At 36.6% G+C, this 23,082-nt stretch overlaps 1 protein-coding gene across 2 annotated transcripts in view; it reads right to left on the bottom strand.

The window, feature by feature from the left end:
- LOC107599003 (voltage-dependent R-type calcium channel subunit alpha-1E-like) overlaps positions 1 to 23,082 on the bottom strand; it is a 146,413-nt gene that overhangs the window by 45,379 nt on the left and 77,952 nt on the right. For both annotated transcript variants that reach the window (XM_016290489.1, XM_016290490.1), the window contains exons 5-19: positions 12,751 to 12,854; positions 12,174 to 12,332; positions 11,067 to 11,257; positions 9,243 to 9,346; positions 7,162 to 7,277; positions 6,551 to 6,604; positions 4,963 to 5,052; positions 4,561 to 4,770; positions 4,352 to 4,464; positions 2,978 to 3,090; positions 2,706 to 2,837; positions 2,271 to 2,340; positions 912 to 1,029; positions 463 to 530; positions 285 to 376 (exon numbers count right to left, since the gene is read on the bottom strand). In XM_016290489.1, the coding sequence (XP_016145975.1) occupies positions 285 to 376; positions 463 to 530; positions 912 to 1,029; positions 2,271 to 2,340; positions 2,706 to 2,837; positions 2,978 to 3,090; positions 4,352 to 4,464; positions 4,561 to 4,770; positions 4,963 to 5,052; positions 6,551 to 6,604; positions 7,162 to 7,277; positions 9,243 to 9,346; positions 11,067 to 11,257; positions 12,174 to 12,332; positions 12,751 to 12,854 (1,734 nt within the window). The remainder of the gene's footprint in view (positions 1 to 284; positions 377 to 462; positions 531 to 911; positions 1,030 to 2,270; positions 2,341 to 2,705; positions 2,838 to 2,977; positions 3,091 to 4,351; positions 4,465 to 4,560; positions 4,771 to 4,962; positions 5,053 to 6,550; positions 6,605 to 7,161; positions 7,278 to 9,242; positions 9,347 to 11,066; positions 11,258 to 12,173; positions 12,333 to 12,750; positions 12,855 to 23,082) is intronic.

Raw genomic sequence — 23,082 nt, 5'->3', positions numbered from 1 at the left:
AGACATATCTGTAAAAGCAAAGACGTCAACTGTTTACATAATCTGGCAACAATACAGCAATATCCCTGTAGACTCAAACTAGCTTGTGCATCTAGGTCAATTTGGCCAGGTACTGAAGCTGCAAAGTCCTACAGGTATACTTGGCAGACATGCCAATTTAGATGTCTCTGAAACCAGACTAAAATATCTCAGACATAAGACTGGTGTTAGTAGTGTTAGTTTGTATTTTAGCATCTCTTGTGAGAGGGCGAATGAGCAGGCAAGGGTGTACTTGGTTCACTTACTCTGAGGACATGAAAGAGGACATGGGCCCAACCTCCTTGGCTTTCTGCAGGGCATGTTTCTGATTAAACGCCTCTTCCTCCTCCTCTTCATCCTTTGGAACAGCAAGGCGTTTTTCGTTATACAATTGCCTTACAAATCCTTCAGCATATAAAGCTAAAATAGTCTTGCTGGATATACCTTTGTGAGCTCCTGGGCATTGGCCAAATTGTCAACAGCGATAGCCAAGAAGACGTTGAGCAGTGTATCTGACCATTTTGTCAAGAATTTTGGCTCAAAACAATGAGCTATACAGCAATAACCACCAAAACTAAGGAGGACAGATTTAACCCAACATACAGTATTATGCAATCAGCATAGAGTTTCAAGTAAATGTGCACTAATCTTATAAGCTTAGTAATGTCAGGCAAATAAAAAAAGCAAGTTACATTTTGTTGAAAGACCACAGAGGAAACTATAGTGAAGAATCATGCACAGAAAGAAAATGAATGTGTATTAAGAAGTAAATAAGGTCAATTTTGATTTCATGTTGACTTAAAAATTATTGAAGACCTGAAGAATATCTCACACACACACACACACACTAGGCATTGCTGGTCATGGATAGAGAAAGAATCAACGTAGGATACAATTTCCAAACAGAGTCAGAACAATGAAGTAGACAGATGACCACATCCCTGATTTCACGCCACCTTGAGACCGGATTCCATTGTACATGACTTCATTCCAGTCCTCGCCAGTGAGAATCTAGAAACACAGTGAACTTATTTCAGGCCCACGTGGAATCCAACTTCACAGAGAACTTCCCATATTTCAGCAGAATAATTTGACAGATACTTGCCCTTGCATGTCTGTCTAATGGTGGGCAGTATGACCAAAAATTTATATTACAGTATTTTTCAAACTTATACTGGTTTCACCGTATAGGACGGTATTTATTTATTTATTTTTTTCATGCATGACCGGGTGTAAACCACATTTTCTATTGATTGAGAGAGGAAATAGGCTACTGCAGTAGATTGACTTAGAATGTCCTATTTTACTGTCATGATGAGTGAATATTGTAGAAATATTCCACTCTAAATAGTGACGAAACACGACCCATATATACATGTTAACCAGGAGTCACTCTCATTTATAATCGCGACATCGTCTGATAAAATCAACATGCATATACAGTTGATGCATGTTGATAGGCTATGCGGTGGTTTTGGCTATATTACTTTTTTGTCTCAGGCAGCACACTGCCTGCGTCTGAGTAACAAAAAAATAAATAAAATTTGCATTATATTAATAGACGAACTATGCTCATATTTATAATTCCAAACAGTCAGTCGGCTGTGGTAAAAGCGTCTGAAAGTTGCTAAATCTAGCGCTGAAGTCACGCTCGTGTGTGAGACGCTGGAGCTGATGGCAGCAGGCGGTGGATATGTGTGGCGGTCAGTGGATATTGTGGACGAGTTCTTCTGTGTCATCACGTTCTACTAGTTCTACAGCTTCAGTTTTGGAACTTTCACACTTAGTAACACATACAGCTGTGTCCTCGCCACAGTGCAACAGTGAAAAGAGACCCCCCCTCAAACACGTTCCGAACATTATTTAAACGAAACCGGTATTGCGGTATTTTAAAAATTAATATCATAAGAAAAATAAACACCGGTATTCGGTATGAACCAAATTCCATTCCCCAGAATTTTTATGATTTTTCCCACAAATTTGCCACATAAACAAAATCTACAAATTTTGTTTGGGCCTAAAGGTATGTTTTTCCTGTGCTGGACCTTTTTTTGTTTTCATTATTATAAAGGGAAGATAGATTATGTTTTGTGACTAAGTATGTTTTTGTTCTGCACTCTGATCCTAATTTCCTCTCTATCTGTGCAATTAAATCTTGGTCTAATTAATTAGCCTTCATTCTAAGCCATTTTTCACTAAGAAACATCCGGACTCTTGCATTATACTCAGATTACAACTGGATGAAATCTTACTTGAAACACTGTCATGATGGCTGCTGGAAAAGTGTCAAAATTAGTGGGTGTGTAGTCTTCAAAGATGAACCTGTAAAGAAAAAACACCTATTTGCAAGCCATTTTATTCAAAATGTGTCTGACCAGGTTACTGAATAATATATTATTTGCTTTTCTCCAACCGGTTGAACCTGATCTATTTTCTATTGTCTTGCTACACCTGTCACATAGAGTTCCACTCTAAACATTGTTTTTTCTTTTTGCATGACATTTGATGCCATGTTTGATATGGGTACTGTTGAGTCAAGATTAAAGCAAGCTGAAGATTTAACATTGTTATTGCAAATGACATAAAGACCAGCTCATAACTACAGGTGTAGCATTCAGACATTTTCAGTCATAAATTCAAATTTAAGTCTACGGGCACTGTCTGTGCTTAGACTGATAAGATATTACCTTCCACCAAAGAGCTGCATGCCCAGAAGTGCAAAGACCAAAATGAAGAGGAAAAGCAGGAAGAGCAAACTGATAATAGACTTCATGGAGCTCATCAGAGACACAACCAGGTTCCTCAGGGACGCCCAGTACCTTAACAACACAAATACAGCATCTCTAAGTTCAAAATAGGGACAACCAGAACAGAGCAAAGACGTCAATAAATAGATTATTGTCTCTGCAAGAAGCAAACAAACCCAAGAGGCTGTTATTCCAGACAAGCTTGCACTTACTTTGTGATCTTGAAAATTCTCAACAATCGCAAGGCACGCAGAACGCTGATCCCAAAGGATGTGCCAGGTCTGAAGAACCCCCAGAGCACCTCAAAAATGCTGCCCACTATCACCTGGATAGAATTCAGGAATTTTACCTCTTTAAATATGCCAAAATGATGATGTCAATGATGCCAAAAAAATTCTTACACTATATATATATATATATATATATATATATACAGTATATATATATATATATATATATATACATTTAATACAAAATTAAATCAAACATTAATTGTATGTTAGATCAGATGTTATTTGATTGAACAAGTTTTATATTTTTTAAACAGAAAACATGAGATTTACTCATTAAAAAAACTTTTTAACAGGATCTGTATTCATGGAAAGGGCCAGGTACAAATGTTTTGATTAAATTAAAGATTAGCCAATAGCTAATCATTATATATTGACACAGTCCAGAACTAAAACTGAATTATAATTAAAGGTGGGGTAAGCATTTTTTCAAAAATGCTTTAGAAAACTGATTCGAGCCGACTAGAAAAACTTGTAGCCAATCAGCAGTGAGGGGCGTGTCTACTCATGATGTGGAGGAGAGAGGGTTCAGTGCACAGGACGGACATTAGCGAGCCGAGTGACAGTAAGATAGAGATGGTGGAGTGTAGACACGGTGTAACATTGGTTTTGCTTTGTTTCACAGAACTAAACGTTGCCTGGGTTGCGTACGTATGTGTGGGGCGGAGCTATCAAAATAGGGGCGAGACCCTTTTGAGGTGGGGGAGTGTTTGTTTTGGTGATTTCAAATGTCAACATTGGCTACCAGAAATCGCTTACCCCACCTTTAAATAAAGCTACACATTGATATTCAGTGCTGGGTCCTCAAATTTACATAGACATTAGAGACAAGTTCATAGTGCTCAGAGTGGAGAAGCGTAACTTCAAAAAAGATCAAATTAGATTTACGGTTTCATCCACTCTTATTTCTTTGCACTGCTTTTATCATTCTTGATAAAAAAAAGGGGGAGTGTTTGTTTTGGTGATTTCAAATGTCAACATTGGCTACCAGAAATCGCTTACCCCACCTTTAAATAAAGCTACACATTGATATTCAGTGCTGGGTCCTCAAATTTACATAGACATTAGAGACAAGTTCATAGTGCTCAGAGTGGAGAAGCGTAACTTCAAAAAAGATCAAATTAGATTTACGGTTTCATCCACTCTTTCTTTGCACTGCTTTTATCATTCTTGATAAAAAATTTTTTATGAACACTCATTTTTGGAGTCACCACCTTGATCCTCTTTGACACTTGCACTGTTGTGCTATCTTCATTTCAAAGAAGATTATGGGATGGATGACAGAAATACACTTACGCCAAAATCAAAGCAGTTGAAGGAGGAGTGGAAATAGAGTCTGGGTCCAAGTCCATACATCTTGAGAAACATCTCTGTAAGAAACAGGCCCAGAAACAGGAACTCTGCATAGTCTGCAATAGAAAGGAATCACTTTAAAGTTAAGACTATTGATCATGTATGACAGCATATCCACAGAGAGAAAAGTTTCATTTTGCTTGTGGTCTTACAAAGGAGACTAGACAACCACTGAGGCTGCTTGTGGTGAACGATGGCAACACAGAAAGTGTTGAGGGCCACCAGACTCAGAACGATCCAGTAGAAGGTGTGAGTCTTCACCATACGGCGAACAGAGATCCTTAGCATGCGTTCTTTCCGACGGAAAAAGGACGTTGGTCCTCTTTTAGCACTGCGTATGCTGGCTCTGTTCAATGGCATCCCTGACGGACAAAAATATTTATGAACAAGCAAAACAAGTTAATCCACTTTTATATACTTCTTGATTGAGTAAGGAGATTATTTCAGCTGTATGTGAATGATATTCTGAAAAAATGCATATAACGACATGTCGGTAAATGTTTAGCATCATCTAGACAGGATATGAAGGAGACTTGTTGGAGGAAACCACTCACCTACAGACGATATGTCAGCATACTGTTCCTCTGGAGCTCTCCGAACATCATCCACCCCTCTTCTCTTTATTGTGGTGGCTCTTTTTAGCACTGAGAACACATACCAAATAATTTATCCCATGATCTTATCTTATTATATTTCTTTTATTTCAAACTAAAGAAATAACAGATTATTTTTATATAACAGAAATAAAAGCATATACGGGTTATAAAACATTGACAGACACTTGATTTGCATTTTGGTCATGTCACCAAGGATAGTCCTGTCCATGTCGTGTGGGAAATTATTGTATTACATGTTCCCAATTATAAATAAATGAAATAAAAATCATTCACATTTTATGTAACTCCAAATATGTTTATCACCTTCAAAAAATCTATGTATACATTTTTTATTTGTATTTATTTGTTTATTTAATCATCATTTAATCAGGAACAATGCACTTAAATAATGCATAAAATCAATGTAAAATGTGTCAGGGTGGCTAATTTCCATCTGTAGCCACAGGGTAGGTAGAAAAACTGAACCTAAAGCAAATTATTAAAATATTATCTGGAAAATATTTACTTTTTATTTATTTATTTATTTTATCAATGATGGTAACTTTTCATAAACATTGAATATATTTTGGTTGGCTTTGATTTTGTTGAGTCCTGCAGAATTTATTATTTAAGTGCCTACAGAGAAACTATGTATCACTGAAAACTGCAGCCAGCTTAGGACATGATATGACAAATGTACAGCCATCACCCCGTTGTAATAATTTACTTCTCAAGCATTTATAGAATATAACAGGCTTGACAGCAGCAACTGAAAGTTCCCCAATTTATCAAAGCATCTAGCCTAATAGTTGGCACTAATGGATGCATTCAATTGCAAATTGCAATTGCAATTGCAATCAGCTTGTTAGATTTCGCTGTTGTCATGGCAACAATGAAGTAAATACGAATGCCTGCAATTACATTTTATGTTTTAAACTCTCTTCAGAGTGCAACCTGGATACCTACTGCTGTCAAGCCTCATTTACAAGGGCCAAAACAGGTCTCAGTCTCTCCTGACCCCCTAAAAATTGTTTTCCATATAGGCCCCAGTTTTTTAAGAAAATCATCTTAAATGGTATGATGGGACGTTTACAGCAGAACAGCAGGGAAATCGAAATAACAGTTCACCATGGTAACTGCCTGCTTTCCATTCACACAGCCTCTTGGAAGCTGTCAATCAACATTTATTAAAAAAAATAATAATAATTTATTTCGGGGAAAAACCTGTCGCCTATAGGGTTCGGATGTCATGTGGTGGGTCTTCGCTTCACAGATGTGTGCCATGAGCAGGATCATGGCGTTCTGTTTATTGTGACATCAGTCTATTGAATATACAATCCCTGTGATGTTTTATGGGACCAGAACAGGCTTTATACGCCAGAACAGGCTATTGAATAAATGATGAAATCTGGGACCGAGAGAATGGGTATTTACTAGTGTGTTCAAAATAATCATATGACCCTAACCCTGACACATAATTAAAAAACTGCATCCCACAATCTACGTGGGAAAATGAGAGAAAAACAGAAGAGGTCAAACATCTCACCATCCAAAGCAGAAGGTCCTGAATTCTTGTTCTCCTCTGCAAGCATCACCTCCTCTGCAAAATAAAAACGCACTTGAATTTTATCAAGTTGTACACTTGCAATTCACTGAAAAACTAGCATTTACAAATCTAATTTATATAGGATTTTGTAAAATTTAAACAAAGAAACCAATGAATAAGAAATATTTAAGATTTGCACTTTTTCTAGATCACTAAACAAGCAAGCAAATTTGTTGATCATGTGCACTGCTTTTTATTTTCAGATTTTCCCGCTTCTAGCACAAAGTGCATTCTGGATCATTTTTAAATCATGCTGATGAACATGATCATTAGGTTTTGGGAATTTAACTGCTGTCATTTAAAGCATTATGAAATGTATATATTTCTAGTTTATGTTTCACTTGAATTGTTACACTGATATATAGCAAATATAATTTGCCATGAAAAAATTGCAAAATAGAAACATTTTCTTTCACAAGTGTGTCTTTTTTTAATGGCACTGAGCATCTGCTGTAGAATGGAGCGATACTGTGGCACAGTGTGTTTTGACAGATTTGATTTACTTTATTTGTTTTGCATGGTGCATTTGCCAGCTCAGTATGTAAGAGTACCTGCACGGTCGATCCAGGCCCGGTATCCGTTCAGCTCCCTCTCGATCTGTTGCTGTCTCCTGAGCTTCATGAAGGATCTTCGGTTCTCTACCCGCTCTCGCTCTTTAGCAAACTCCCTACATGAGCCAACAGCATACAATTACCCACACAGAGAAGAACCACAGGGATGACACACTTAATTTATCAAAGTGTTTCACCTGCAGAGTGAAGGAATGAAAGGCAGAGAGGGAGGCTGCATCCCAATTTGCATAATTTTTTTAAGTTGAAATCACACCAACTTGTGGCATCTACATATTACATCATCACTGCTAAAGGGGTCATATGATGCATTTTTATGTATTCCTTTTTCTTTAGTGTGTTATGTTGATGTTTGTTGGCAGAGTCACGCTCCACTCTGATATATTCTGCTCAAGTCGTGCAAACTCACGACATTATTAACTGTTTTTATAATTGCTTTGGAAGCTGAAGCTTGCGATTATGGTTACATTTCTGACACATGCTTGTGATGTTCGGTCAATCACAATGCACTGGGTCAGGTGGCCAATCTGAGCACACTGAGCTTTTTGGAGGAAAGAGCTTTGTAGAAATCAACATGCTTTAGAAAGACTGGGAATACAGGAGCTACAATAATGTACAATATGTGAAAAATAATGTGTTTCTTGAATATTAAAGCATGCTAATATATTCTGTTACACCTAAAACACAAAATAATGATCTTTGAAAATAGCATCACATGACCCTTTAAACATTTTTTTTTTCATGAACAGATTTTAAAAAATGGCAATAAATTGATACGTTTTTGGACATAAAATGTATTGAATTTTAAGGTAATGAATTTAACTTACAAATACTCACATTATAGTACATGACAAAGAGGTATGTGTCATCAATTTGATAAAATCTCAGTTATGTCTCACTACTGTTGTATTGTCTTTCGTCATACTCAAATGTATAAGCTTTTATGTCACAAGAGAAGTATGCACATTTAGCTTGCACTGGAACTAAACTACCAGTAAAAAGTTTAAAATAATTAAGTTTTTTTTAATGTTTTTCAGCAAATTAGAATGATTTCAGAAGGATCATTTGACACTGAAGACTGGAATAATGGCTGCTAAAATTCAGCTGTGCCATCACAAGAATAAAGTAAATTTTAACATGCATTAAAGGGTTAGTTCACCCAAAAATGAAAATTAGGCTGTGTTTTACTCACCCCAGAGCCATCCTAGGTGTATATGACTTTCTTCTTTCAGACGAATCCAGTCGGAGTTATATTAAAAATGGTCTTTGATCTTTCAAGCTGTTTAATGCCACTCATCGGGTGCTGCATGCATCAGTCCAAAAGAAGTTAAATAAAAAGAGCCCATCCATTAAAAAAAAGCATCTCACACGGCTCCGGGGGTGAACAAAGGCCTCCTGTAGCGAATCCATGCATTTTTGTAAGAAAAATATCCATATTCAAAACGTAATAATCACTTTAATGTAGCTCGCGGCAACATTTGTACACGGAAGCAGCTCCGGGCTGATGACGTATGAGTTCAGTCTTGCGCATGCTCCGGTGAGTCTCTTGAAAAGCCGCTGAGTGGCATTAACCAGCTTGAAAGATCAAAGACAATTTTTTATATAACTCCGACTGGATTCATCTGAAAGAAGAAAGTCATATACACCTAGGATGGCTCTGGGGTGAGTAAAACACAGCCTAATTTTCATTTTTGGGTGAACTAACCCTTTAAAATAGAAAAGTTTTTTTTTATTATAATATTTCACAATATTATGGTTTAAACTGTATTTTTCATCAAATAAATGCAGCCTTGATGAGCACAAAAGACTTAACTCAAAAATATTCAAAAAACTTTTGATTGGTAGTGTTTGTGAATACAGAAAAATGAGAGATGTGTAGAACGAGAAACAGACAAAGCCACTGAATGTGTAGTAACTTAATCTTACCTCTTGTCCCCAGAGATGAAGTTAATACATTTCACATTAACCTCTGATAAAACTCATTACCCCTGTGTCAGCTCAGACATCGGGTTAGATGTAGAGTCAGTTTGTCTTAAAAGTCCATTGTGGAAAACAATACTTACCCTGACAGGACTCCTAATACCAGATTCAACACAAAGAAGGAGCCAATTATTATTAGAGGAATGAAGTAGAGCCAATTCCAAGTACAGCCTAATGCATCGTTGGTCTGTGCAAACACAAAACAGGAAGTGATTAAAACAACGAAAATAATTCATTATGATTTTAATTTGCAGTAGCTACTAAATCTACTAAATGCCTGGGTTCAGATGGTCAGAAAACCATAAACCAAGCCTTTGCAATGGTGACGATTCAGTGGGGCTCTGCTCGGCAGTGTAAAGGGTGTGATCAGTGCGTGGGCAGGTGGCATTGTTGCCCAGCTGAGCTGAGAGGGTGTTCCCCGCATCCCGACGCTGCTGCATCAGCTCAGTTATGAGTGTGAAAAACACCTCTGTCTGTGTCAGCATGACTTACGTCAACGCATGACACCATGTGACTGATTAAAAACACTGTGGACTCTTCCAGACATTCAAAATTATGAGATCATGATTTTTAAAAATAATTTTAAAGTAATCAGACCCTCAAAAGATAATTTTCACCAGATGAAATATTTTAAAGGTGAGCATAACTAGAAAAAAAAGAACTCTAGAAATGTCCATGGCTTTTCAAGATTTTCCATAAAGTACCAGATATCAAAATTTTAAAGTCACCTTACAAAATAAAAAATGACAATTCTTATGTTTTAATGGAATGTTGCAGTGTTACAACACAGAAGTGGACTGACAGGTCTTTTCAATGCAAATTCATTAGGCACTTGGTAAAAGCAGTCGATGTAGTCATCGACTCATCCTCAAAAGTCATGAATAAACAACAGAGGTGCAAACAGTAACACCTCCAATCTTTCCAATTCCTTCAAACAAGGTCTCTAAGCTTTCTTTTTGTTGTATAAAGATTTTATCTCAAACTAAATGCATGAAAGCCTGAATAAGTCCTCCTCCACAAAAATTACATATTAAAACTAAGAAAATGAATTTCCATGCTCAGATACCAGCACTACTGGATGACAGTGAAGAACAGAGCCAACTCAGCATATAAATGGCACTAGTATGATAGTAGTCAACCATCCAAACTAATTTCACCAAAAGCTCCAATAATCTAATGCAGAATAAAGATTGTATCTAACACCTCATTTTCCAGTACTTGGAGCTGTTTGGAGATAAAACCACTTTGACAAACCCTTCCAAATGTGATTTGTTATGAAAAGGGAGTTGTTACTGTGCTTGAATCAGCTTGAAAGAAGATCAGATGTCAGGGGAAAGCTACACAGTGTTGCATGCTGTACAGTATGTACAACCAGTGTACGAATATGATCACAGATGGATAGAATCCGGAAAGAGGAAGCTCTTCAAAAATAAACTGCAACTATTTCAGCTAAAATGGACCAACCATACGTGCAATTTCATCATTCAAAACTATAATGATTTATGTTCTAATTTTGGGGAGAAAAGAAGGAACAGGATTAGGGAACAATGTAAAAGTAAGGTGCCTGCATGAACACAACAGATCAACGTCTCCCAAAGCCACGGTATCAAGAGAAAGCAAAGACACGCTCATCCAACCAAAAACTTAACCAGTGTACTTTACAACCAGTCACTAATAATAATAATACTACAAAGAAGCTAATGACCCCGTTTCATCTAACAACAATATGTGGTAGATTAATGATCAAGTGAGATCTCCTGAGGAAGACTTTAACATGAAGTAACGATTCAACACTGGACTACAATAAGATAATAATTTTATGTATTAGGATTATAATACAGAAGTGTCATCATTCCAAGCACAGGAATAAAACTGCTACATATCGTTCAGCTGAGAGAGTAACTCACATTATAGAGTACAGCTGTCCAGCCTTCCATGGTGATGCACTGGAATACAGTGAGTATGGAAAATAAGATGTTATCAAACTGAGTGATGCCATCATTGGGTCCTTGCCAGGGGCCAGTGCAGTTATAATTTTCAGGACAAGGCTTGGCCCCACACGGGAAGTCAAGTTCTGATGAGTCTGCTCTCTCAGAGTCTGCATGAGATGAGAAAGATTTTTATTTTCATGAATTGCATACTGACTGTATAAGTGTTCAACTTTTACATTTTTAATAATATATCTGTGTCATTTGTTTGCTTGTTTTGCTATTTGTTATCATGCAGCTAATAGAAGAGGCCAACAGAAGGATGAAGTGTTTACTTCCTGTATGGGAGGAGCCGATCCCCTGACTGGTAGGTCTGTATGGAATCGTGAGGGATTGCCAAATCTGCTCTTGCAAATGTCAATGATGGTATTCTTGTCAATAGTAATCTTAAATGTAATATTTAATAACATGCATGTGTATATAGTCCACTCACAAAATGAACATTCATTTACTTCCCCTCATGTTGTTCCAAACCTTTATAACTTTTTCTTCTGTGGAACAGAAAGGACTATATTATAGGAATATATAAGAATGTTGGTAACCAAACGGTTTTGGGTCCTATTGACTTTTGCTGAATGGACAAAAAATACTTTGGAAGACAATGAGACCTGAAACTTTAGTTACCAACATTCTTCAAAATATCTTCTTTAGTGTTCCACAGAAGAAAGAAATGCATACAGATATGGAATTACTTCAGGGGGGAGTAAATGATAACACAGTCTACATTTTTGGGTGGACTATCCCTTTAAGAACATGGGGTTATTTGTAACCCTAAAAGATGTTAAATGGTAGTCAACTTTCAGAGAAAAAATTTTGTAAGAATTTTTGATCTGAAATACTGTTTTCATTTTTTTTGTCATTTTTTTAAGAATTCAAAAGATTTAAATATTTGGTTTGGATCCCAGCATCTGAAAAGCACATACATGTAATAAATATAGTGATGTACTCTATGTCTGTACATATGTGGACGTGTGGGTCTGTGCATGTTCTTGTTCCTGTGTCTGTTCAGAGTGTGATCCTCCTTACCTGTAATGTTTGAAAAAGCTACGCATCTTTTGTGGAGTTTTCCACTGTAGAACTCTAATCCAATAATAGCAAACATGAGAATGGCAAAAAACAGCAGCAGACCAATCTGTAGCAGTGGCACCATTGCCTTCATTATGGATTTAAGAACTATTTGCAGACCTATAAAAAACATGAATATATATAAATATCAATAAACCTTACTACACTTAAATAATCAAAAGAAAAATATAAATCTGTACTATTCATTCCTTCACATGTGGAAAAACGTTAACACTACAGCATCCACATGTAAAAGAACAACTATAACACTGTGTCCTAACAAAGTGTGATGTGACAAATTACAGATACATGGAGTGGGTTTTTTGACCAGTGAGATTTCTTTGTGCAGCTACCAAAATAATTGGACACTTTTTAGAAAATGCCTTGCATGTAGCTTGTTGCATTTTGTCTTGTTTTATCACTTTGCACCTGATTAGGATGCAGTTTCAAATGAAACAACACAATGTTTGATTAAGATACTACATACACATGTAGTATAGATACAATGATATGATTAAGATAATGTTTGATTACATACTAGGAATGCCAGAAACCAGTTTAAGGGGCCGTAATACCCTCACAGCCCTGAGCGTGCGCAGGTCTAATGAAATATTCATGTGGTGGCCTGCTGTGGCCAGAATCCTGTTAACAAAATAAAAACAAACATAGGTTAGGCAAAGAAACTAAATCAACAGAAAGTATGCAGGATATATGAATATTTCACAAATATGTTAATGATGATATTTTGTAAACTATGCAATCTCTATCATTAGTGACATGGTAATCAGCGCAATAGTGATGACTCATAGTGATACTGTAGGTAAAGGGGAGTAATTAGAGCAGTGGTGCTAAATCTGTGTGGTCCTTAATGAGGTAATCCCTCTCAGTGAATGACAGCCAGCACACTTTCTAATAAGGGTCACTTCTGATTCACGGCTTCCTTCTAAGCACAGGTGATATTCAAGCATGACCAATGAGTCATCTCTGTCTTTCATTCCACATGGTTGTTCATGTATAGCCACAATCAGACAGGAGCATACAACTTTAACATATGGAGAAACTGATTTTTCATATTTGTGTGACAATAATAAGATGCCAGTTGGAACCAGATGTGACACTCATGATGGATTTAAAGGGACAGTTCACCCAAAAATGTAAAAAGTGTCTTTACATATCTGTACCTTGTATATGTGGATATGTCTATACACATCCTGTGGTCTGTGTGGGTCCTAACGCCCCAGTATAGTGATGGGCACACTATACTGTCAACAAGCGCCGTCCTTCGGATGAGACGTTAAACCGAGGTCCTGACTCTCTGTGGTCATTAAAAATTACAGGATGTCTTTCGAAAAGAGTAGAGGTGTGACCTCGGCATCCTGGCCAAATTTGCCCATTGGCCTCTGATCATCACGGCCTCCTAACAATCCCCATATCTACACTCTAAAAAATGTTGGGTTATTTTTTCTACCCAACCGCTGGGTTAAGCCTGTTGGGTCATTTTATTGGGTTATTTTCTCAGTGTTGGGTAGTTTTTTGTGTAACCCAACCGCTGGGTTACCAGTTGGGTCAATTTTAGTGACAGTTGACACAGTGAACCCCTCCCCCTCCTCGACGCCTCAACTCTACCTTCGCGGGCATTTTGAATCGCCTCAGGAGTCAAGAACCATCGTTTTTCAGCGAAGACAGCTGTTATTCGGAGAAAAAAGGTATGTTTGTGTTTTTTTATCTATAAAACTATTACTATACACCAGAAAATGCAAAAGTATGCAACATAAGGCGGTTCACTTGACATTAACAGTTTTAAAAATGAACTTCTTGCTTCGTTAGCTTTGTTTTGCTAGTCTGTAGGCCCATTTTGTAATACAGCTTTTTCATGCCTTTTTAATAAATCAAACGTCTCTTTTGGCCAACATTTCGTTGGTTTAAGGTCGATATATAGACACCTGACGCGAGTGTCGTGTCATAAAGCAAACATATACAATATATATATATATATATATATATATATATGCACGACGCGTGTTTGTTTTATGACACGACACTCGATCGCGTCAGGTGTGTCCATAAACTATCAACTTTTGTTCCAAATTAGTGAGTACATCATGAGTCCATCTTCCAAACCGTGTTTTTGTCCTGTCCTGAAACACTAGGGTGAGTAACGTTACAATAAGTGTTTATATTCTGACTAACGTTACTTTACACCTGTTGGACTGGGAGTAACCTACTTACAGCACTGGTCATATCCATAAATAGAGAGAAATAACGTTAGCAGTCGTGGCTTGTTTAATGTCTTAAGACGTTGAGACGTGGCTTTATATAAAGCATATGAGTGAGTTCATGTGTGACATATCGGCAATCTTAGAAGGTGCAATTTTAAAACCATAGTCATATAGTTCTATACCATAGCACAAAAAATTTAGATATAGCAAAGTTATGTTTTATTAATTAACTACATGAAGGCAATGAATATGTCTGTTGAATAATCCGTTTTTCTCTGTGTAAAGTAATTACATATTTGCCGAAACAAATGAAATCTGTTCAAAATATAGTTTGTCAGACAATAATATATGAATATTAAATGTCCCTGTTTAATGAAAGAGATTTGATTATTCAGCAATAAACTAGCCAGTATCTCTTAAAACCAGTTAAACTCTGCGGACCCGGATACGGTCCAAAATTGCGTTAAAAATGTTTATGCTTCATTTACATAGCCTTCCTTATATGGTATCAGCCCATATATGGGTTCATTTGAAAGCTTGGAGTGTCTGCTTTACAAACAATACCATTCTTTTTGGTTTTTATATTCATAAAGCAGTAAAATGTAAAAAAAAATAAAGCAGTAAAAAAAATATTTTCCACAAAAAAGTCAAGTCATATATCACAAGAAAGCACTCATTCTCAGGAATTTGACGATGTAGATTATTTCATTGTGTGACAATAACTGATCGAATGATCTTCGATAGAATCGCAATGTAAAATTTTATCACCTCTGAGCGAATTTACATTTATACTCGTAGCACTGCTTCAGTCAGCCACAAACAGCCACAAATATCTATATACTCTATATTATCTTTTAGATTAGGATCTCTTCTTTCAAACAAGACCATTTTCACGTTTCTGCGTGTTTCCATCGGTGAGATATATAGCGTTTTGTCCAGATTGCGCAATAGACGCTCGTCTGGGGGAAACGCGCTTTCCATATCCAAAGCGCGCACAGCCAGCTCGTCTGATGTTATAGAGATCTGTGGTCGCTTGTGGACTGCAATTGGTCAGATTACAGTCTCTGAACTCGGCGGCCATTTCAGAGCCATGAAATTTGATACCTCTGCGTCACTAGAGGGGGAGAGGGGGGGTCTTGCATCCGGGAATGTACGTTGTACATTGGGGGCTGTAGTTTGTGGACTCTGTGTTTTGAAGGCGAGTTTCCCTCACGGAAAGGATACTGCACACGCGGCTCGGATATTGTTTTTTTTGTGTTTATTGTAATATTTGAAAAATATATAATGTTATTTATAAAGAATTACACTCATATTTTGTAGTTCAAATGGTTTTCTTTACAATGAAACCTTTTTTTTTCATTTCCTCCATTGTATGTGTGTAGGGTAAACATTTGAATTTGAGTATGTCAAATTTAGGCGAAAATACCAAAAACGCCCCAGAGAATAAGTTTAATGCATGTGTTTTTGACCTTTGATAATTGAAAACATGATCAAAACATGTGTTTTAATGAGAAAAGTTCAAATAAGTGAGCAAATGAAAAATATCTGTATCGGGCAAAAAATTCTTATTGGTGTATCCCATCAGAATAATAATGGATAATTTTGTACAGGAGAAGCTGAAAGAATGGAACTTGGATGTCCTGATACCAAGCTTTAAAGGTAAACTTTATTTAGGTAAAATGAAAATGCACCTCTCTATATGTTCATTATAACCATTGTGCTCTGGGTAAGCCAGCTTTCTTACATTCTTCTCTTGTTGCCTTTTTTCTTCTCTTTCTCTTTACAGATGAACAAATTGATGAAGAAACCCTCCTGCTGCTTGATGAAAAATCACTTGAAGCAATGATACCAAAGATAGGCCTACAACTGAAATTTAAAAAGCACCTGTGATAGCTGCTTGTTGTGAGTGAAGAAATGCACATTTAAGATTGGATATATCTGCTTTAAGTGCAAAAAGACTTGGGGGCCAATGTTCGTTTTTTGTTTTCTTATCTAAGGAGAATGCATAATGTATATAGTTCATCAAGTTATTTTGAGTGTGTCCAAGCCGGGTGTCACTGGACATTTAATTACAGCAGATCATTTAAGAGACATCTGCTTCAGCACCATGTAGAGGCCAAAATTAGTTTGCCTGTACTGCTCTGGAACTTAATAGTCTTAAAAAATAACTTGAAAAACCTATGAAATGGGTTAAACACTTTCAATAAAGGCTGTAGATAGAGCATTGCCTTTTAAGTTTTTCAAATAAGTTAATGCACTGTTGATTTCTCATTTTCAGATTTCACAAGACTTCTTTATATTATTCCCCGACCATGCAGAGAGACTTTTCCAAACTTGGAAATTGAGTTTCAAAGACAAAATCTTTTGCTTTGCCAGCCAGGAGAAAAAGGCTCAGGAGCTTATTCACAATGTAGACAATTTGTCTCCAGGTACAGTTGTGAATGCAAGAACTGATAGTTATTCCTTAAAATAATGACGACAAAATAATTAATTTATACAAAATATGAATCTGCACAGAAGTCCAAAGTGACGTTGCACTCAGGCTGCTTCCTGTGATACTGCCCACCCCTGTCTACAAAAAATGGGATGAAAATGTTCAAACCAAGCTTGAAAGAAAATATCAAGTCTTTCATTGAATTCAAGCATGTAAGTAATGTTGTATTGCACACATCACTATGCAAACCATACTAGGAGCAACTTAAAATGGCTAAACATATCAGGTGTTTATCAAGTCACTGTCATCTCAGTGTTAAATTCTTTATTTGTCATGGCTCAGAATCCGAAAAGAACTCCAAAAGCTATATACAGTGGCAAGAGAAAGTATTTGAACCCTTTGGAATTAATTGGTTTTCTGCATTAATTGGTCATGTAATTTATATATTTCCTATTAAATATATACAAACACAAAAGGATAGTCCCCCCCCCCCAAACCTGTAAGACCTTTGTTCATCTAAGGAACACAAATGAAGATATATGTAATGAAATCTGAGAAGTTTCTATCCCTTCATTGACAGCCTACTCAACTACCACTTTCAAGGCATCCAGAAAATGCTCACTTTGGCTCCATTTAAAAAAACAAAAAACAAGACCTAAAGCACCATCAATGTAGAATTTAATTAGTGAAGCTTGAATACAGCGTTCCTCTTCCTCTGCTTTTAAACAGTGCAGCGCTTCCGGGATGGGTTGTATCGTGAGAATGTCTGCTCTGTCGTTGTTCTCTCGTGAATGCACATTGGAGATTGATGTGGAAGTGAAAAAAAATTCTGTCACTTGAAAGTGGTAGTTGAGTAGGCTGTCAATGGAGGGACAGAAACCTCTCAGATTTCATTACAAATATTTTCATTTGTTTTCCGAAGATAAACAAAGTCTTACGGGATTGAAACAACATGAGGGTGAGTAATTTTAACAAAAATATTGTCATTTTTGGATGAACTCTGCCTTTAAGATAACGAATTATAATTATAATCTTGTATGTCTTTATTGAACATCCCATTACATAGAGTGAAAACATTCACTGATTATCAAGAAGGAAACACAATGTATTAAAAGAAATGGAGAGTGAACTTATTGAAAATTATTTATGATCATTACATTTTACTTTTGTATTCTGTGAAATATGTAAATAATATGAAACTTCTGAAGGGTAGTACTAAATGAAAAAATATGATCTTTAAACAACACAACACAACATCCTAAACTCATAAAAATTACAAAACTGAGTGAACTTATTGAAAATTATTTATGATCATTACATTTTACTTTTGTATTCTGTGAAATATGTAAATAATATGAAACTTCTGAAGGGTAGTACTAAATGAAAAAATATGATCTTTAAACAACACAACATCCTAAACTCATAAAAATTACAAAACTAAAAAAAAATGTTGTGGACTATCCAGGCAACAACAACAAGGTAAGTTCACTTACATGTTTAATGGGATGTTCAATAAAGACATGAATGCTGTATCAGCTGTAATTACCTACTTGCATCCAAATCACAGCTGTGCTAATATAGACTGATATTGTGTGGCTACTTGTCACTATGTAATGTCACTATGTAATGCAAAAAAAAAAGATTGATAAAGCCATGTTATGTTGTAAATTAACGTGAATGCTGTATCAGCTGTAATTACCTACTTGCATCCAAATCACAGCTGTGCTAATATAGACTGATATTGTGTGGCTACTTGTCACTATGTAATGTCACTATGTAATGCAAAAAAAAAAAGATTGATAAAGGCATGTTATGTTGTAAATTAATAACATAATGCCACAGGGAGACCACAAACATTTGTAATTGCCTGTACTGCTTTAATAGAAAGTCAGTTAATATAAAGATTTATAATATATTTTCCCCCCTTTGTGCTTGACCATGGGGGTGAAAACATGCATGACATAGCAAAGCCATGCGCACTTACTAGATGTCTCATTGTAGCATTTAATACTGAGCAGGACTCTATAGCCTAGAAGCCTCAGAAGGACTGGACTTGGACAGACAGCCTTACTAGGATGCAACCTTCCATTTGAGAAGCACCCTATAAAAACTGAAGGACTAATTGTGCAAATTAATGTAGAATGTCATTTGAGTCAACTGCACGATATCTAAAATATTAATGATTGATTTTGTTTTATAATGCTGCATTGTGAATGCATAGTGAGTTGTATGTTTTTAACATTCTTCTGTTTTTAACAGGTTGGGACCAACATGGTTGAATACTTGAAGGAGGCTGAGCTCACTAAACCCTTCCCCTCTGTCCTTGGTCTTGGGGATGACAGTCAATGCCATCAAGCCTTTGCTGTTGTTGGCAAACAGGCACTGCAGCAAAACACACTCCTTGGTGCTGTGGACACATGCTTTAAACTTTTTTATGTTTTGGACATCCATTTCCCGAAGCAGTGCGCACCAGTGTGGGAATTTTTGCAGACTGTTGTCTACAAACTCCCAGAAACAGAATCTCCTTAAGTATGACTGCTCCGTGGATATTTGTCATGTTGAGCAGTACTGGCACCATGACAACTAACCCTCTCTAAAATGTTATGCGAGTTTATATGATGAGGAAAGTTGTCAGACTAACACATATATCTAAAGCATTTTACTTGTGCCACTGTGTTCTTGTGCCTCTTTGTTAAACTTACTCTCTAAAAAGTTATGTGAGTTTATATGAAGGGGAAAGTCGTCAAACTAATATATATGAAGCATTTTACTTGTGTGTTTACTTGTGTATATAATGTAAATGTTAAAATCGAAGCTAATGTAATTTATTGATGTTATTTATTTATTTTTATATTTATAAAACGGAAATTGGATATAATTGTTTTATATGCTGTTTTATTGTTCATTGAGCATGAAAATATATCATGCTTTTTGCTATATGAATTTATATATGCTTTCTTTTGTCTTACATTTGGATGTTCTTTTTTATTAATAAATCTTTACCTTTTGATTGTTACTGTTGCCTCTAGTAATTCTCTGTGATTTTTTTTTATTACTATTATTATTATTAAACCTTTTTCAAGTTTGTTTTTAACAGCAAAGTAGTCATTTTAAACAATAGTTGAGTTAAATAAAACAACCCAGCATGTTGGGTTAAAGATTTAACCCAACCGACTGGGTTAAAATAACCCAACGCTGGGTTTGTCCATATTTGACCCAGCGTTGGGTTGCCAAAATAACCCAAAATTTAATCCAGCAATTTAATCCAGCATTTTTTTAGAGTGTACTGATTGGCTTCATCACTCTGTCTCCTCTCCACCAATAAGCTGGTGTGTGGTGGGCGTTCTGGCGCACTATGGCTGCCGTCGCATCATCCAGGTGGATGCTGCACACTGGTGGTGGATGAGGAGATACCCCCTGACAATGTAAAGCGCTTTGAGTGCCTAGAAAAGTGCTATATAAATGTAATTAATTATTATTATTATTATTATTACTTATTTATCCATGGAATTAGCCCACTATGAAAAAGAACAATGGAAACAAAAAACCACAAACATTTCTTGAGGAACATGTGAGATGTCTATACTTAGAAAAAAAAAACTATCCAAACTATACTATGAGCGATTTTTGCATATACTGTATAGTATATATATTTTCTTTTAGAGGTATGGCTTGGATGAGTCTGTAGTCGTTATAATTAGCTTTATATAAAAACAGTAAAGTTCTATGGTATGTCCTCATTTGCATAGCTATGAAAATGTGCATGAAAAAAATAAACAAATCTAAAGGGGGTTACCTGAAAAAGTCACTGCTCTGAGGAAAAAAGGAGTGTAAATGTGGACAATATATAAACACAGTATTTAAACGTAATAAATGCATTTTCATGATTGATCATTGCTGTTGAGGAACTTAAGTAATCATACCCATCCCTACTAGCACCCTCCCAAGAAGCTGGCTAGTAGGACCCTGCAATAATATGATATGATTATTGTTGTTCTGATTAGAATGAACAGAATCCCTCATCTCTCAAAGGGCATGGCTCATTATAAAATGCAAATGTTGTCTCTTATTTGCTGCGCCACCTAACAGGAAACAGCAACTCGTCTGTGATGCTGCATGCAACACTCAGAGGGAAATGAGAGGAGCATTAGTGTGTGTGAGAAAGAAGCTTTTGTTGGCAGCATTCGGTTCCTGACAGCTACCCACTGAATGCCATGTGTGTAGAAAAAGATTTGACAAAATCTTAAAACGGATAAAAAATTCAATGGAAAATGTTATGATGACATTGATACTCTGAGACATCCGACAATATTATGTTGCATTTATTAAGTGGCAAAATGATACCTGTCACCATGAAATCTGTTGTGAAAAGTTTATAAAACGATCATGCCCCCTGCAAGTATTGAGATGAATCCATCAGTACAAATTGTGTAACATTAGCACATGTTCAATTATGCTTACATAATTCATAACAGCTTGTGTTTATAACGTTAACATTTACAAACCATCACTGCCTAGAGACAAACACTCTCTAAGCTGCATTCGTATCTATATACACAGAAAAAAACACTAATTTCATGCAAGGATAGCTCCTTCCTCACTTTGAGAGGAGGTTGAGAGGAAGGAGAGAGATCTTGATTGTTTTCACTGAAAACAATATTGTGTGTAGGCGGGTCAGGAACACAAAGCTGGTGTGAAAACAATTCCCTGGCACTGAATGAACAGCATGACATGTTACCACTAACAAAAGACCAAATGACCATAAATATAGCACAGAACGGGTTTCCTGTGATTCATGTAAGCCTGCTGTATAACCAAAGTTCATACTAATGATTAACACGAAAGATTAAGCTCTGCAAATATATAGAAATGACACTGTAGTATTTTCCACAAATAAAGAAATTGTCAAAAAATATGAATAAATGGAAGTAAGCCCTGTTACTAAGTCATGCACACTGGGAATCTTTTTTTTTTCTAATAAACACAAGGTAGTGCTAATTTCATGTACGGCACACAACGAATATGACATGAATATGACATAGTGGCCAACTTTGGTTTAAAATCAAGGATTCAAAATCTGCTGACCATGCATATGCAGTGACAGATTAACTCTTCTGTCCGCATCCAATTTGCATGGACAGATGAACCATCACTCAGACAACAAATGCACACTTCAAAAGATTTCACAACAGGATTCGACAAAGTTTGCAAGGTTTGTGAAATGAAATTTTCATTAGCAGGGCTTCTTTTTCTGCCTGTGCGACTAAATTTTGTGTGCGGTTGCACTGGCGTGACCACTGCATTGTTCAACTCATAAGTGCTGCCATTTCTGTTGCATATGAGAAACATCAAACGGCAAACGAAGCTGAAAGCATTACGGAACCGCGCTACTCGTTTGAACTGCGCAGGTCTTAAGCCCCCGTTCACACTACAAGCGACAAAGCACGATCCCATTCATTTTAATGGAGAGCTGGCGATTTCTGGTGACAAGTGCGACAGCGGCCGTTGGCGACGGATGGGGCGTGTCCAGCGAGGCGACAAAGTTCAGAATCCTTCAACTTTATGCAAATGAAGAGCGACTTTCGTGAGCGACAGCTAATAGGAAAGAAGACGGCAGTGCCCATGTGATCGTTCTCCTCTCAGCCATAGATAAACATATGCAATGGAAAAAAAGTAGGCTCTGTTTCTCATTCATTTTTGTTTGTATGTACGGATTTAATTCATATTTATATTATATTTAGTCTTTTGCCTCCAAAATGTTTGTATTTAGCGGCACGAAACCTGATTCGCTGTCAAGGCAACCAGAAGTGAGAACGCCCACTAGCAACCTGACAAAGTCGCTGCTAGTGTGAACGCAGCTTTAGAGTGTAGAGCCTGGTTTACACTTGCCGCTTCAGCAGGAGCGCGAAGGTGTGCGCAGCAAAAATTACATTAACACTGAGGAAACGATGGATAGTTTTCATGCTAAAGTAAAGAAAAAGACCGCTTCCTAAACCAGAGAAGGTGAACATGTTGGTATTCTTGTGAGGAAAAAACATGCAAGCACTGTCAACGACAGCAAGTTTAGTTTTACATCATTTTAACTTTGAGCGCCACTTTAGAAGGCTCAGCTGACCAGCTATGCATCGATGCTAAGACAGAGATTTCGCTTTCCTTGAACAGGACAACCTATTTTCACAAATATATATGACTCAGCCTGGAGGACAGACACAAGTAA

Source organism: Sinocyclocheilus grahami, unplaced genomic scaffold, assembly GCF_001515645.1.
Source record: "Sinocyclocheilus grahami isolate Dianchi unplaced genomic scaffold, SAMN03320097.WGS_v1.1 scaffold259.1, whole genome shotgun sequence".
Taxonomy (NCBI): domain Eukaryota; kingdom Metazoa; phylum Chordata; class Actinopteri; order Cypriniformes; family Cyprinidae; genus Sinocyclocheilus; species Sinocyclocheilus grahami.
This window is presented reverse-complemented; position numbering and strand designations above follow the sequence as displayed.